Raw genomic sequence first — 15,657 nt, forward strand, 5'->3', positions numbered from 1 at the left:
AAAAAGCATTTGCATTACAGCAGAGTAAAATGCTGAACACCTCACATTCACACTGATGCAGACAATGATGTAGATTCCAATAACATGGTCTCACTAAAGCTCATTCTTGCTATCATTCGGTCTGATTAGGATTAGGCTGGCCATCAGCTATAACTTTATTTACTGCATCATTCTTATTCCCTTATTACGCAACTAATTATATGATGCAAGTAATCCAAGGTGGTTTCCAAAGTTCTAAGGTAAGACAGTGTAATCCAGCTGTTTCCCAGAGCATCCCAGTAGCTGCATTGCATTTTATGGGTGATGGTATAACCTCAAACACTATTCTTGTCTGGAATGCCAATAGCATTTACGAACAATAACAAGGTAAGTGAAGGTTAAGGAACCCTGGAATTGTGATAAAGAAAAAATTATCTCCATTATGCGACCACATTGATCACAGCACAGCTAACTATAGAGTAGTATGGCAATGAAGCCAAAGGCAGTGCAGAAATATGTTGGGGAATTTCCTCAAAGAAGGGAGATATGGTTCATCTAAATGAATTTTGAGCAATGCAAAGCTGTTGTGTGCAACGTCTAGCAGGTGTCATTTACATGATGCTTCACTATTTTGAATCAAGGTTAAACAAAAAAAGAACAAACAGATGTAGCGCTGCTAGGAATTTCATAAAGCAAACAAGTTTTTAATCCATGGTAATCATATGACTTCATTATTATAGACAAACTGTCTACCACTGGATATCTAAGATAGTTCCAGTCTGTGAAAGGAAACTACAAAGAGCACTACTTTTATATTGGCAACTTCATGGTGGAAGTGGTCACTGTGTATTGTGTACGAGATCAGCGAAATTTAAAATTTCTCACTCTGGGCAGCAGTCTCTTACTAGCTACAGACATCACACACCTACGTTTGCTGTAGCTGCAGTTTTTGCGCTTCTCCGAGGATTTGCATACGTGCAAAAACAGAAAGAAAAATTCTGGTTCTTTTTCATGCTCTACAGTGCTTGATCAAAACCCTTTGCATACCTCCAGTGCTTTACACTTCAAAGAACCTTCATGTTTAGACCAGAATAAAGTGAAAAATATTGCCATTTGCTCAATGTACCAGCCAATAATAATGTTCCAGCTTCACTCGCTTAATACATACCGGCATATATAAGCCCTTGGATCATGATATGTCTGACATTCAGGAGGCTCATCCGCAATGCAACATTGAAAAAAGCCACTCGACAATTGTGTAATTATTTTTCATATATATATATTTGTATATTCATTTTGCACCTAAATAAATAAGGAACAACTAATAACAGCAACTTAACAGACATTTTGCTCTCAAAATGCTTGCAACCAGCACAAAAGAGCATGGTTTACATGTTTAATTGCATGCTAAAGTTTTCTTTTTACTGATTGGATTGGTGGCAGTAATAAATCATGCAAGCCACCCATGCACGTCGATTTGCAATGCGCAAACTCCTACTACACATCTGTGTTGTACACTCGGCCACAATGCAAAATGCAAGGCACGACTAAAATGAAAGCAAAAATGCCAACATCACACATGGGCACTATGCAATATGTTGGCCACATGCAAATGCATGCTAGAGAAGTACAATCCATCCACAGGGCAAGAATGAAACTGCTTTAGCAGTACAGAAGGCCTCTGTTAATTCATCTTGGGCAGAAATGCGAGATCTTCCACCAAAATTACAAAGAAAGTTTAAAATTAAGGTGCCAATATAGCTACCGTATTTTCCGGTGTATAAGACGCGGCTTTTTTTCGAAAATCTTGCTGGTGCGTCCTATACAAGGGTGCGTCTTATATGCGAATTTTTCATTTTTTTTGCGAGTTCATCGATTACTCCGGTTCATGCTCAAGCTTTTTTCACCTAAAATATATCACTACCAATAACGCGGTTGTAACACGGTTAATACTTCAATACCGGGACCGCCGTGCGAGACATTCTAGGTGATCTTTATCATGAAACGGCGGGGATGACGACTTCCGGGATCACAAACGCGCGGCTGTTTCGTAGGCCCCAAGCAAAAGTAATGAGAAGCGCCAAAAGATGGTGACAATCGCGCTTCTCGCCATTGTCAAGACAAGCCGGCGTTCTTTTTTAGTCACCCTTTGCAACTTTTTTTGCTCCGTATACGTAGTGCATGTTTCAGCCGAGTTGCTTCCAGAAATGGGTGAACCTTTTGACAGCGCATCTGAAGATGAAGACTTCGAAGGTTTCAAGTAGAAATAAAATGTCGTTATGGACATATGGGGAGCTGTATCGTTTTTTCTTTCTTTTTTTGCTAAAACGTGGACGGGTATGGCGTGAGTGTTGCCTTTTTCGATCACTTAGCTTTGCTTAAGAATTGCTCACGGGTACGGTGCATTTCGCGATAGTCGTGCAAGCGCGTTTAATTAAGCCTCACTAGCCTAACTGGGTAAACTGGGGCGCGTCTTATACACGGGTGCGTCTTATATACGAACTTTTTCAGTGACAGCTTGCATATATGGCAGGTGCGTCTTATACAAGGGTGCGTCTTATACACCGGAAAATACGGTATTTCTCAATATACAAGGTACATCAACGAAGAAAAAAAGAGAAAAATTGCCAGAACTAATTCCATTGAGGTGTGGTAAACAAAGCAAAACAATGCAATGCAGCCACAAGACAAAAATGAAAACCCATCAGCAATACAGCTGACCCCACTGATTCAGCCCAGATGAAGCAGAGAAATCATTGAAAACAAAGGCAATGCCCTCTCCAGAGCTATCAGATAAGGTGGAAAAATAACACTGAATAAACGAAGGCCTTTTGTACATGGTAAAAAAAAAAGAAAAATGTGCGTCTCAATACATCCAAGAAAACTGTCACTCCCTGCGATACCTTAGAGGCTACAGTAAAGGCTTCAATTGCTCTCAAAATGCCATAGCGTTCAGCTGTTACACATGCACAAGCAAACAAACAAGTATACAAACTGTATCAAGGCCAGCTTGACACATGAACACTTTGTGAGGCAACAGACCAGACGGCACTCAACCACACATAATGTTGAAAAACAATGTCATTCAGGCAAGCCATTTGTATCACAATGCTGCAACAGCAACGGATCATGATGCATAGAGAAAACGAAGCTCACTGGAATGATTAAGTGTTCACCACACACCGACTGTAACATGCCTTCGGGGTGGTGACAGGATAAGTAAAGGAATTAAAGCTAAACATCAGGCCGCTGATATAGTGTAGTGCACAACGCTGGCAAAGCTGAAAAGCTTGATCATTAGAAATCCATATCTTTGCATTTAAAATGACAATAAACAACCAATAAGGTCAGTGTCACATTGTAAAAGAATTAGCCAGTTAAAATAAAATGCCAATTAAATAAGCTACAAGAACTAACAGCTTCTTGCAGCTAAGGTTCTTGTCACAAAAAACTCGTGGAAACCATGCAATTCAAACAAATTCTTCCACCCTGGAAGCATCACATCTAGAAAGTGACAACAAAGTGGTGTTAGAACTTTCACGTTGGAAATTATCAGTTAAATGTTTGATACAAAGGCACCGTCAATGATTTCAACAAATTTGGACAGTGGCTGCAATCAGTGCCCTTAACTACTGTCACAATACAATTGCGGCATACAGTACCTTTCTAGCAACAAGCATCCAGTTGTTATAAATAATAAGCCGAATTCATATTTCTAATTTTTACGTATCATTTCAAAACCTACTGAGCCATCAATCTGTGTACCATACTGCAAGAATTGGGCCATTACAATTGACAAACATATAAGTTCTATTATTAGGTGTGTACTACACTGTATCGTGACAACCTTTCAAAATGAGGACCTAGCTAGGACTAAGGTGTTTAGTTGCTACACATTGTCAGCAGACTGGCTATTTTTATGCTAGTTAAAAAAACAATTTGCACAACCTTTTTCAACATGTGTAAAAAAATAACAGGCTTGTCTCTATGAGTTTGGCACTGTTGTGTGTAAACATCTCTTCATTGATAGGCAGTGCTTGTTTCACAAAGCCGGCTGTCCGTGACGGCCAAAAGAGCTCCACAAGCTTCGGGCAGTGAACAGTTCACACACATCACGGCAACAGGATGCACACAGGCACTGCTCTTTTCGTCCGATTCATGCCGCCACAACCCTGCCGTTATTCGATGAGGCCGAGGAGGGGAAGAAACAGGGGAGCAAGGAGTGAGGGTGGAGGAGATGGTGGTCACACTTTGCTTCCTCGCAGTCAGAACATGAAAAATGGCGGCAATTTCTGGCTGCTGAATTCGGGGAGCTGCACAAGTGGCGGCGGAGCCTGGGAGAGCTGCAAACGAGGGTGGTGAGGAGGTGAGTGGGTGAGGAGCGAGGAGTTTTTTTTCACTTTCACAGGTGCACACTGGCACCGCACAACCATCCTGAAAGGATCAGACCAAAGCAGGTTATTCTTGCAGCGATTCCCTCGCAATTCCACCAGCGGCGGTCGTCGTGGCAACCATCTGTCCATCTGTGCTGCTCTCTGCATAGCAGACGGACACACAGGAGACGTTATGGATGCCTGCCAGTGACGACCGACAGTGGCTGACCAGAAAGAGAGGAATTGTAAGAGAATCGCGACAAAAACAGCCTTCCGGTGCGCCGACACTAGGTCAAAAAAGATGCTGTTAGTGCTGAATTTAAAGCAACAGCGCCCATTCTCCCTTTTTATAGCATCAAATGACGGCTTCATGCAGTGGATTTGTAAAGCTCGCAGAGCACTTAATCAAAAGGAAGGAAAAAACGAGCACTCCAAGAAATGAGCTCACTGTACATTTTGTCGCTTGCATCCCATGTGGCTGCCACAAGCAGAGACGAGTACAGGCTAGCTGCCGTTCTTTGCCCGCAAATGTGAGCACAGATGTTAAAGCAGTGTGAAGCCAACACTTTCTTTTTTAAGCAAGGTAAATGTCTTTCACTACAGTTGGTTCATGAGTTATGGAAATGTCACTTCTGACATCACCTGAGACATCACAACCACCGCGGTGCCACCTTGCTGCAAACTCTTAAACTTCTGACATCACGAGCTACCGTATCCCAATGTCATGATCACTTGCAGTTGTCCGCCAGCAGTTTTCAAACTACTACTGACGCCATGATTGATGAGGTCCAGCACTAAATTAATTTGAATAAAATTACTGAACAACTGTTGACACTGGAGTCCAGCAGTTGCCAACAGGTCACAGTTGGCAACTGCTCTGTGACAACTTTTTCTGGTAATGGAGCAGAAGCCGTGGAGCTGGAACATGCCTTCTCTTCAAATGCAGAGGTATATAGTCCCTGCTTGCAGTTATTAGCTTTTTCTTAAAAACAGCATATCATCAATATTCATTCTAATGCATATTTTTAATACAACGGCCAGCTTTCAGCGTTCAAAAGTCAATAAAAAAAGTTTTTGTGATTACAACTCATTTGCTAGGCACGTCTAGTGACAAAAAGCTTCCATAGATGGCGCCAGCTGCCACAAGATACGGCACCTCTATACAAGCTAAGTGCAGGTACCACGCCGAGAGCAACACGCCAGGCACACCATCGTGTGGCTATTTGCTATTTGGTGGAATGAAACATTTACGGTTTCTCCACTCCTTTAGCCTTCCCTTCACTGCCAAGAAAAGCAGTAACTGAGTACAGTACTCTCCATTAACTCATCGCTCAGATCAACAACACCAAGATGGATGTCTAGGCAGAGACATCGGGTCTCCTAAATGAACTTGAGATGACTCCTGGCAACCATTGCATAGAAGGCAATCTTCTCATTTTCACTGAGACCAATAAGATAGTACCAAGTCAAGAGACTTTTTTGTCATCTTCCTGGATGTCACTATGACAGTGTGCCACACAGACTGCTTCGGAGTATCAGAGGAAGTGCACATGCAAGTAATGTACTGCAACGGCTGTTCCGCAAACGCTGCTAAGTGGCATTTGTCAGAGTAGATGGAATGGAGTCAGTGACAGGGAGCAGAGGGTTCAAGGTGGGCTGGCGCCCTTGCTGTATATAATTTACTCAATGAGGTGTGAACATGTAATGCTGGATACTCGACTCATATTCTTGCCAAAATAGATGCTTGATAGGACACCATGCACCTGGATGCTACCTGGCTTCGTGTTCGTCGATGCCACAAGGTCTACCTGCTCCAGAATCTCAAGAAGCCATAGATTTGACAGTGCCTACCTAAGAACAGCTTCCATGGCTAGAAAAGCATCAATGCCTGGATGCCAGGCTCTGCGCTCTGTTGCCAGACCTTTGTGAGGTTATGCTATAAACAATAACTCTTGCTGGCCAAAGACAAAAAGTGAGTCGAAGTTTTTTTTTCTCTGCACACTTGGCGATTGTCAATTTTCAACACCATAATGCTGAAGTTCAACCTACAAGATGGACACATTATGCATGGTGGCTGTGATGTCAGACATGATGCTATTACATTAGGAACCAGTCTCGCTAGAATATGTCATTCAGTTATGTATAGTGATGCCTTCACTCAATGTTTGTGCAATATTATCAAAACAGCAGCACAAGTCTGGTGAAAGTAGTACATGACATGACAAAACACATGCATGCTTATTTGTATTTTCAATGTCACCACACTACATCAGCACCTTACCATCTCACTTCCACACCATGCTCATACTAAAATCAGGCCTGGCATGCACAGCACACAGAAATAAAAATTGCAGCGCTCAAAACACTGACAAACACTACTGAGAGCACGATGCATGCAATGGTCATTTAAAAATGGTGTTGATGCTTGGTAATAAAGCTTCTAGTAAAACCATTACAATGATAGATGTGAAAAGAATGGCTACAGTACAAGAATGCTAGCTTAAGTGTGCCCACAGCATAAGCAGGTCAAATTGCTCGTGCAGGTAACATATTTTCACGAACATTGCTTTACTGCGCGATCAGTGGTGTAGCCAGGAACTCTTTTTTTTTTTTTTTTAGGCGCTACTTGGCTACATAAGTGACAAGGGCTTATCAACAGGGGCATTCTACTGCCTAGCATCAGTTACCAAGCTGATACACCTGGCCACGGTGGCTACACTACAGTTATGACACACGACAAAAAGAACAAAAAAACTGACAGACTATTACAGTACACTTTATTGTGAAATTTGAGTGCAGCCTGGTTTTGCAATATACTGAGGCAGAAAACTTGGACGATGCCTAAGCTATCCGTAAGAATACAATGTAAAACACTGCCACATTGTTGCGCAAGGGCTGCAAAGCTATCACACTCAACGAACGCTTTTCGGCGATGTACAGCAGCGCGCTGCAATCCCTTGCCCACTTACGGTGTGCTATCCCACGTCTGCTGGTCCTTCCGAGAACGTGTTGCAACGTGCTTGTCTCACTGCTTCAAGGAGGAACGCGCTGTCTTCGTTTGGCGTGCGACCCGCACATTCAGAGTAGTGCGCGTCCCTTACCACGGTAAGCGGCATTGACTCGACAAATGCCCCTCACAGACACCCATGTATGTGCTGGTTGACGGTTTTACTGCCAATTCGTGGCTAACTCAAGTTGCGACTAGTAGTTTTGTAGTAGATCTTATGCCGATTTTAACATCAGCCTGTGCGACAATTAAGGGGCCCAGCATATTGCGCAAGGAATCACCTCACCTGGGCAAGGCAGTGTGTTGTTTTTCACAAACCCTCCAATGTGTGCTACCTGAAAGAGAGGCTTTATATATTCCGCTTCTATAACCCCTTCTGCTGTGCCAAAGGATCAACTTCACCACCCACGAGGCGCGAAACTTGGCACGGCACTTAGGTGCTTCAAAAGAATATGTTCGTACAGCAACAAATATCTATAATGAGATCACGCTCACAGACTTAAGGATTCAAAGACCTACAGCATAAGCATATCGTTGGATATGAAAAAAAAATCTCCATTGAAGCGCATCAAATTTTTTGCTCCTGTGACAAAATTTTAACAGTCCAGTAATGTCGCAGTCTGTGCCCTCGAAATCAGAGCCGAGGTGTTGCATATCAGTTCAAACTGAAATGCCTTCCTTTCCAGTACCCAGTGGCAATGAATAAAATATGCCCTAGCCCACACAAGTTCCTGTGCTGCTACAAGAAAAAGCAGCGCACCTTGTTTTCGCTGTCCTCTGTGACACTGTAGGTGAGGTCTGTCTCCTCGAAGCCTGTGGCACTCATGCGCTGGTCTGGCCCCGGACCGGGTGGTCCTGTTGTTCCCTGGGGCGGATCCGGCGAGTTGAGGCACGTCTGGATCAAGGCCTTGCCGGCGTCAGAAGTAATCATCGGCTGTAGCTTGCGCGTTGCGAACGTGTAAACGTGGCCTGTCTCTGACGCCACCAGCAACATCACCTGGGTGCCTGTCAGTGTTGACAGCTCGTACGCCTGCAGTGGACAGATTTGAGGGGTTAAGTTGCACGGCACAAAATGCCCGACAGATCGTACAGCTACTACAGGTTAGAAGTTGGCAGGTCCTCTGTAGGCTGACTGCGCACTATTGGATTTTGAGAACTTCAAATGCCTCTGTAAGCTAATTGTGAAACACTGATAAAATAGCAAGTTGGTTTGGTTTATGGGGTTTAACGGCCCAAAGCAACTCGGGCTGTGAGAGACGCCGTAGTGAAGGGCTCCGGAAATTTCGACCACCAATGTGCACTGACATCGCACAGTACACGGGCCTCTAGAATTTCACCTCCATCAAAACTTGACCGCCGCGGCCGGGATCGAACCCGCATCTTTCAGGTCAGCAGCCGAGTACCATAACCACTGAGCCACCGCGGTGGCTGATGGGCATGTTGGAGATACATTGTTAAGCAACAGCGTGAAAGACGTGAACGAAAGGAAGAGCTGCCTGCCTGTCATACTTATGTGGAGCACTCGTCTCCCGTATGTGTCCCTTTCATTCCCGTTTTTTACATTCTTTCTGAACAATGAAACACTGAGCTGAGTTTATATATTTAAGTGGTGTTAAATGAGCCCAATCACTACTGGAACAACAATGCCATGCAGCTAGTGCCTCCAGGTTTTTGACGTATAGAATTTTTGTTTCTTACTTTGTGTCATTCGTGTAACATGGCAAATATGTAGGTTTATTTTTCTTGTGGGGCCACAGCATTTGATCTCAGTGGGCAAGACCTTAATGGCTTCCAAGCCTGGTTCAACAGACCTCACTAACAACTTCTTGCTTTCCTAAATTGAGAGCGCCAACCTGCATTCCATAATGTAGGAATGTCTCTGTTCCGAGAGCATGAAGATGCACATTTCATTTTTTTTATATATTAAGAAAAATGACACACCTCCACTTGCCTGTACATTGTTTGACGAAATAAAAAATTGAATGCAACTGAGATATATTTAGTACCGGAAGAGGGAAAACAAATGCTTTAAAATCAGTGCCACAGTGCTAACTTCTGAAGGTCAACTTTCAAGTAACAGAGTTCATCCAAGGACTGCAAAATAATTCTGAAAGTGCTCCGCGCAGTGCTTTGAGGATCCTGACACAAGTGTCGATGTCGTTCGATGCATGCGAAACAACAGACGAGGAGGTCAGGGCTTCCTGTTTAGTGATTAGTCATCCGGGTTACATCGGTACGAGACGCCGATTGAGCAAGCCGTTTCGCTCCTACGCGTTATTACAACACTGCCCAACCCCGTTTTTCTAAAAAGCTGGCTCGTTCATACGATTGTTCCAAACGCGCCACTTGAGTTCAGAAGTCGCTTCTCTTCACGAAACAACTCGGACTTTATTGACAATAAAGTTTATTTGTTCTCTTTCTGCATGAGCTATACAAGACGGAACAGCTTTTTATTCCGACCAGCCGGTAATCGCACCGGGATCATATACAGGCGGCGCGACAAGTGATTGAAAGTGGGCAGTCGGCCGGTCGGCAAGAAGCGCGTGGGTGTGGGCAACACCGCCTTGACTTGTGGGCAGCCGTCCAAGCCATGGCCGGCCGGCTGTGTCGAGGAGGTGGGGGCAGCCGGCTCATCGGAACAAATTAAACCTCACGAACGGCGATTTGATCGCGCGGCACTCACGTTTCCCGTGGCTCGTTTGTCACGCATTCTGCCGCGCCTGCGAGGGTCCCGTTGCTAGCCGCGCTGTTAGGAGGAAAAAAAGAAAGAAAAGAACGACAGGCGGGGCACTCAGCCCCCGCTCTCGATCGTACGTCGGTGGAAGCGGAGGTAGAGGGGGGGGGCGCGCCGATTGCACGTGCGCCGACAAACCCCGATCGGCGGAATCCTGGGTCGAGATCGCACCCGCAAACACCCGAAACCGACGTCGGCCGACGTCAATAAACCGATCCCGCGATAAACAGCTGATTCAAGCCGGCGGAAAAGACCGTACTAGATGGGCGAAAGGGCAGATGGTCGGAGGCATCACCGACCGAGACGAACTCGCGCAGCTCAGACGCCGGGATCAGGAAGGAAGAGAAAATCGCTCACCTTCTTCATGATACCCGTCTTCCGCTTGCTGAAGGTTGTATACCGCCGCAGCTTATTGTCGATAAATTCCATCTTGATTTTGACGCGTCCCTTGGTCTTCTTGCCATTCGGAGGCGGGGCCTTTTTGGGTTGCTGCTGCTGCTGTTGAGACTGCTGTTGCTGTTGCAGAAGCATGTCGTCCAGTGTGATGTCGGCTTCGTCGGGTTTATTCTTCTCACTCGAAGCAACGATATCGTCCAGACTCGATGCCGTGTCACCTACCAGTTGCGCATCGAAGGGCGTATATGCCATGGCTTTGAGTTCCTCATGCTGGCTCGATGTCTGCATCATACTACAGCAGGCTAGGGGACAGATTGTCAGTGGCTGAAGAACGGTCTCCCGACCATGTCCGGCCCGCTGGTAGCGATCGGCAGGCTAGCGATCGGCCGTCGTCACGAAACGTCGCACCCACCAGCAGATCTCCACAACACTCGCCTTCGGCCGCTCTCGGACGCGCTCGAACACACCACGCACGCTGCCACACCACGACCACGCAAAAACAAGAACTCTGCGCGCTTATTCTTCGCAGTGGCGATGGTACTTCTCGGTTTCGCTGCGGCAGCCACTACTGCAGAGTTGATCCACGTGCCGAAGCGTGCAATAAAGAAAAACAAACGAAAATAAAGATGAAGAAAGCGACGCGCTACCGATCTTCCCAGACGCGACGCACGTCGGCATCGGCGCCAGGAAACTACTTCATGCAAGCGCACGTTACGCACCGAATGGGCGTGGGGGGGAGGGAAGTGGGGTGCTGCCTCGGAGCGCTCGGAGCTCCCGTTCCTTCCGCGTCTGCAAGTAGTCCGGCACATGGGACGAGTTTCGCTTCTGAGCGAAATAGGCGTGGAAAGTTGCAAAATATGCCAATTTCGCTGAGCAGTTCGCTCGAAAACACGCCCGTCTTTATTGGTTGTCGACGCCACAGGCAACGCCGAATGCTCTGCTCACGGAGCGATGGTGGAGATCACCTGTCGCCATGATGGGTTTTCCATATATGGAAATGACTGTCGCCATATATGGGGCGTGCTGCCAAATATGGAATTGGGACTAAACTTTTTCCAAGTTTTCCACTTTTTCCGGCATCTTCGAAGCGCCGAAAAGCGCGCGAGCGCGCTACGTCCGCGTTCGGGGCGGGAAGCTCTGTTTGGAGCTACGATCTAGACTGGCGGCCGATCGCAACCTGCGTGCTGAGCTGGCGCGACCGCACTAGCGCCAGTTGATGGTGCTGGGCCGAAACTGCAAGTTTCGGTTTCCATCACGAATGTGCCACCGTGGCTAGTATCTAGAATGGGCTTCTGCGCTTTCTGTCCACTTCGCGGTGCTTTTCACCAGCTTAAAAAAAAACACTACACAAAAATCACAAGTTATTGGAAACGTGCTAACTGCAACCCCCGCCTTTTACTTTTTATATGAAGAAGTGGTGGTATCAGCAGCCGAATGCCATAGTTCCTAATCCACCCTGGCAGGTCAATTGAACAGAATCACTCGCGCAACAAATGTTATTAGTAGCAGTATGCTGCATTGGTTAAATTATTGGAAGCTATTTGCAACAACTCAGACAAATTGTAAGCTTTTTAAGACATGCTCACTGGTACTTGAGGCATGCTTTAAAAAGCACCATAATTGTTAGAGGATTACCGCGGGTACCGGGGCACACGGGGGTGGCAGGAAACCAAGAGGCAGACAGGATAGCTCGAGGATATACTAACTACCGAGCATCCAACGTCAACGACCTTGAGGAATCCCTGCCAGTACCTCAGGAATACTCGGCCATACTCAACAACTACAAAGGCAGCAGGATGCGGTACCCACCACCGCACAAATCTTTAAACAAAGAAGAGGCTGTCACATGGAGACAACTGCAAACGGGGTCATATCCAAATCTAAACACACTAAGTAAAATTCACCCCACACTTTACGCACACAATTGTCCGTGGTGCCATGAAAAACCTACACTGTATCACATCACATGGGCATGTCAGAAAGTCGACATCGTCCCAGTTATACAAAACCCCAGTGTGGAGCAATGGGAGGGTCTGCTCTCCAGCGACTGCCGCGATGACCAGATCGGTTTGATACGGCGAGCTCAGCTGACGGCAGCATCCAGCGGAGCCCTGGAATAGGGGCAACCGACCGTTGCGGATGGACTCATCTGACCACATAAAAAAAAGCACTTGTGCTAGAGCCAAATAAAGTTATCCTATCTATCTATCTATCTACAGCGGTGGCTCAGAGGTTATGCAGCTTGGCTGCTAACCCGAAAGACGTGGGTTTGATCCCGGCCGCAGCGGTCGAATTTCGATTGGAGCGAAATTTGCTCTAATCTAGAGGCTTAGTGTACTGTGTGATATCAGTGCACGTTAAAAAACCCCAGGTGGACGAAATTTCTGGAGCCCTCCACTACAGTTTCCCTCATTAACCTGAGCCGCTTTGGGACGTTAAACCCCGATGAACCTAAACCTACTAACCATAGATGGTAATATTTAATGCAATAATTAAAGTGCATGAGGTGTTGCTGCATCGTTCAATCAGCCCTTATCAAATTGATAACAGGTGAAGTGCCACACAAGGGGAAGACAGGAAACTCAAAGCACTTCTGTCGCCAACAAAACTCCACTAAATTTAACTGTGCATAACCATGTATTATACATTGCAAGATCAGAGAAATTAGGGGCTCGTTATGACATGCATATGGAGGAAGCCAGCAGTCAGAACCAATTAAGGTAAGCACAGTTAATGCCCCAAAGCGACTCGGGTTATATGAGGGACGCCGTAGTGAAGGGCTCCGGAAATTTCGACCACCTGGGGTTCTTTACTGACATCACACAATACACAGGCCTCTAGAATTTCACCTCCATCGAAATTCGACCACCGCGGCCGGGATCGAACGTGCGTCTTGCGGGTCAATAGCAGAGTCCCATAACCACTGCGGCGGCGGGAATTTTTTTATAAATGTGTGGTGATGATAAATGAAAAATTATAAATGTAATCATTTTATGCCCGACAGATAATTGATTAGAAAATAAAACAAAAACTATGTGCCACCATTGGGATCTGAACACCCCTAGTAGCACAGATTGCTGCTGGAACATTGCAGCAATGTTACTTATTTAGGCTGCATTAACGTGGCTAGTGTCCTCCTTTGGCAATATCAAGACAACATATGTGAAAAACATTGCTGCTACATTTCCCACGATGTTGTGTCCACATATGTACAACATTGCTGCAACGTCGCCACAATGTTTCATAGCATCATATGTAACATTCTTGAAAATTTTAGCAACCCTGCACAAGCATGCAGGCCTGCCAATTGGTAAGCTTCACAACATATCATAACGCTTTTCGAGGACCAACGAGAGCGACCGGCACTTGAGCTCCACAATACAGTACAACATGTAACTCATACACTCACCTCCGAGCGGATAACATAGAGTCAAGCTTATATAGCCGTTCCTGAAGGGTGTCCCAAGGGTGACAGTGGCGAATAGGTAATAAACAAAGCTTTGCGACATATTAATCGAGCTGTGCATGCAATTTATAGCAGGCGCAACAGAAGAGGTTCATTTGCAAAGTACTGCTAGTTGAAAAAAATGTTTACTGTAGCAACAGTCGGAAAACTTCTGGAACTCTGTGCTTGAAATATATTTGTAATGTTGCTTTATTGTTATGATTCAAGCATTATAATAACGTTCATCAGGCTGTATTGCCTTAACGTTGCTTCTCGATGTTGTTCCAAAGATGGCAGATGGTATGTTATCCTAAAGAATTTCTGAGCATTTGGCTGCAATGTTAGCAGAGACCAACTTATCTGACCAACTTAGCTGACCAACTTATGGGCATGTTGCTGTAACGTTGGAGTATGTTGCACAACATTATAAAACATTGGCGACATTGTCATAACGTTCTGGTGACATTTTGTGCTACTAGGGACAAGACTTCTGGATGTCGCGTACGGTGCTCTACCAACAGAGCTATTCTACAAGTTTTGAAGAGAAGCTTCACTAGGCAAAGTGTCACCTTCATTCGACCTTCAGATAAAGCAAAGGAAAGGTGCATAACTGGCCCCCTAGGTTAGTGGACACCATAGTCGTACATGAGGTTTGAAAGCAAAGGAAAGGTGCATAACTGGCCCCCTGGGACAGTGGACACCTTAGTCGCCCTTTAAGCTAGGAAACCAATGAAGAGCAGGACCTTTGAAAGCAAAGGAAAGGTGCATAACTGGCCCCCTGGGACAGTGGACACCTTAGTCGCCCTTTAAGCTAGGAAACCAATGAAGAGCAGGAGCTTTGAAAGCAAAGGAAAGGTGCATAACTGGCCCCCTGGGACAGTGGACACCTTAGTCGCCCTTTAAGCTAGGAAACCAATGAAGAGCAGGAGCTTTGAAAGCAAAGGAAAGGTGCATAACTGGCCCCCTGGGACAGTGGACACCTTAGTCGCCCTTTAAGCTAGGAAACCAATGAAGAGCAGGAGCTTTGAAAGCAAAGGAAAGGTGCATAACTGGCCCCCTGGGACAGTGGACACCTTAGTCGCCCTTTAAGCTAGGAAACCAATGAAGAGCAGGAGCTTTGAAAGCAAAGGAAAGGTGCATAACTGGCCCCCTGGGACAGTGGACACCTTAGTCGCCCTTTAAGCTAGGAAACCAATGAAGAGCAGGAGCTTTGAAAGCAAAGGAAAGGTGCATAACTGGCCCCCTGGGACAGTGGACACCTTAGTCGCCCTTTAAGCTAGGAAACCAATGAAGAGCAGGAGCTTGGAAAGCAAAGGAAAGGTGCATAACTGGCCCCCCTGGGATAGTGGACACCTTAGTCGCCCTTTAAGCTAGGAAACCAATGAAGAGCAGGAGCTTTGAAAGCAAAGGAAAGGTGCATAACTGGCCCCCTGGGACAGTGGACACCTTAGTCGCCCTTTAAGCTAGGAAACCAATGAAGAGCAGGAGCTTTGAAAGCAAAGGAAAGGTGTATAACTGGCCCCCTGGGACAGTGGACACCTTAGTCGCCCTTTAAGCTAGAAAACCAATGAAGAGCAGGAGCTTTGAAAGCAAAGGAAAGGTGCATAACTGGCCCCCTGGGACAGTGGACACCTTAGTCGCCCTTTAAGCTAGGAAACCAATGAAGAGCAGGAGCTTTGAAAGCAAAGGAAAGGTGCATAACTGGCCCCCTGGGACAGTGGAC

General features: G+C 45.9%; 1 protein-coding gene across 1 annotated transcript in view; it reads right to left on the minus strand.

Moving 5' to 3' along the window:
* bs (serum response factor blistered) overlaps positions 1–11,234 on the minus strand; it is a 29,792-nt gene extending 18,558 nt beyond the window's left edge. The window contains exons 1-2 of the mRNA XM_089557294.1: positions 10,451–11,234; positions 8,120–8,389 (exon numbers count right to left, since the gene is read on the minus strand). Of these exons, the coding sequence (XP_089413420.1) occupies positions 8,120–8,389; positions 10,451–10,780 (600 nt within the window). The 5' untranslated portion in view covers positions 10,781–11,234. The remainder of the gene's footprint in view (positions 1–8,119; positions 8,390–10,450) is intronic.
* Positions 11,235–15,657: the final 4,423 nt, after the last annotated feature.

The sequence above is a fragment of the Amblyomma mixtum genome, chromosome 8 (genome assembly GCF_055824585.1).
Source record: "Amblyomma mixtum isolate Tamu chromosome 8, ASM5582458v1, whole genome shotgun sequence".
NCBI classification, from domain to species: domain Eukaryota; kingdom Metazoa; phylum Arthropoda; class Arachnida; order Ixodida; family Ixodidae; genus Amblyomma; species Amblyomma mixtum.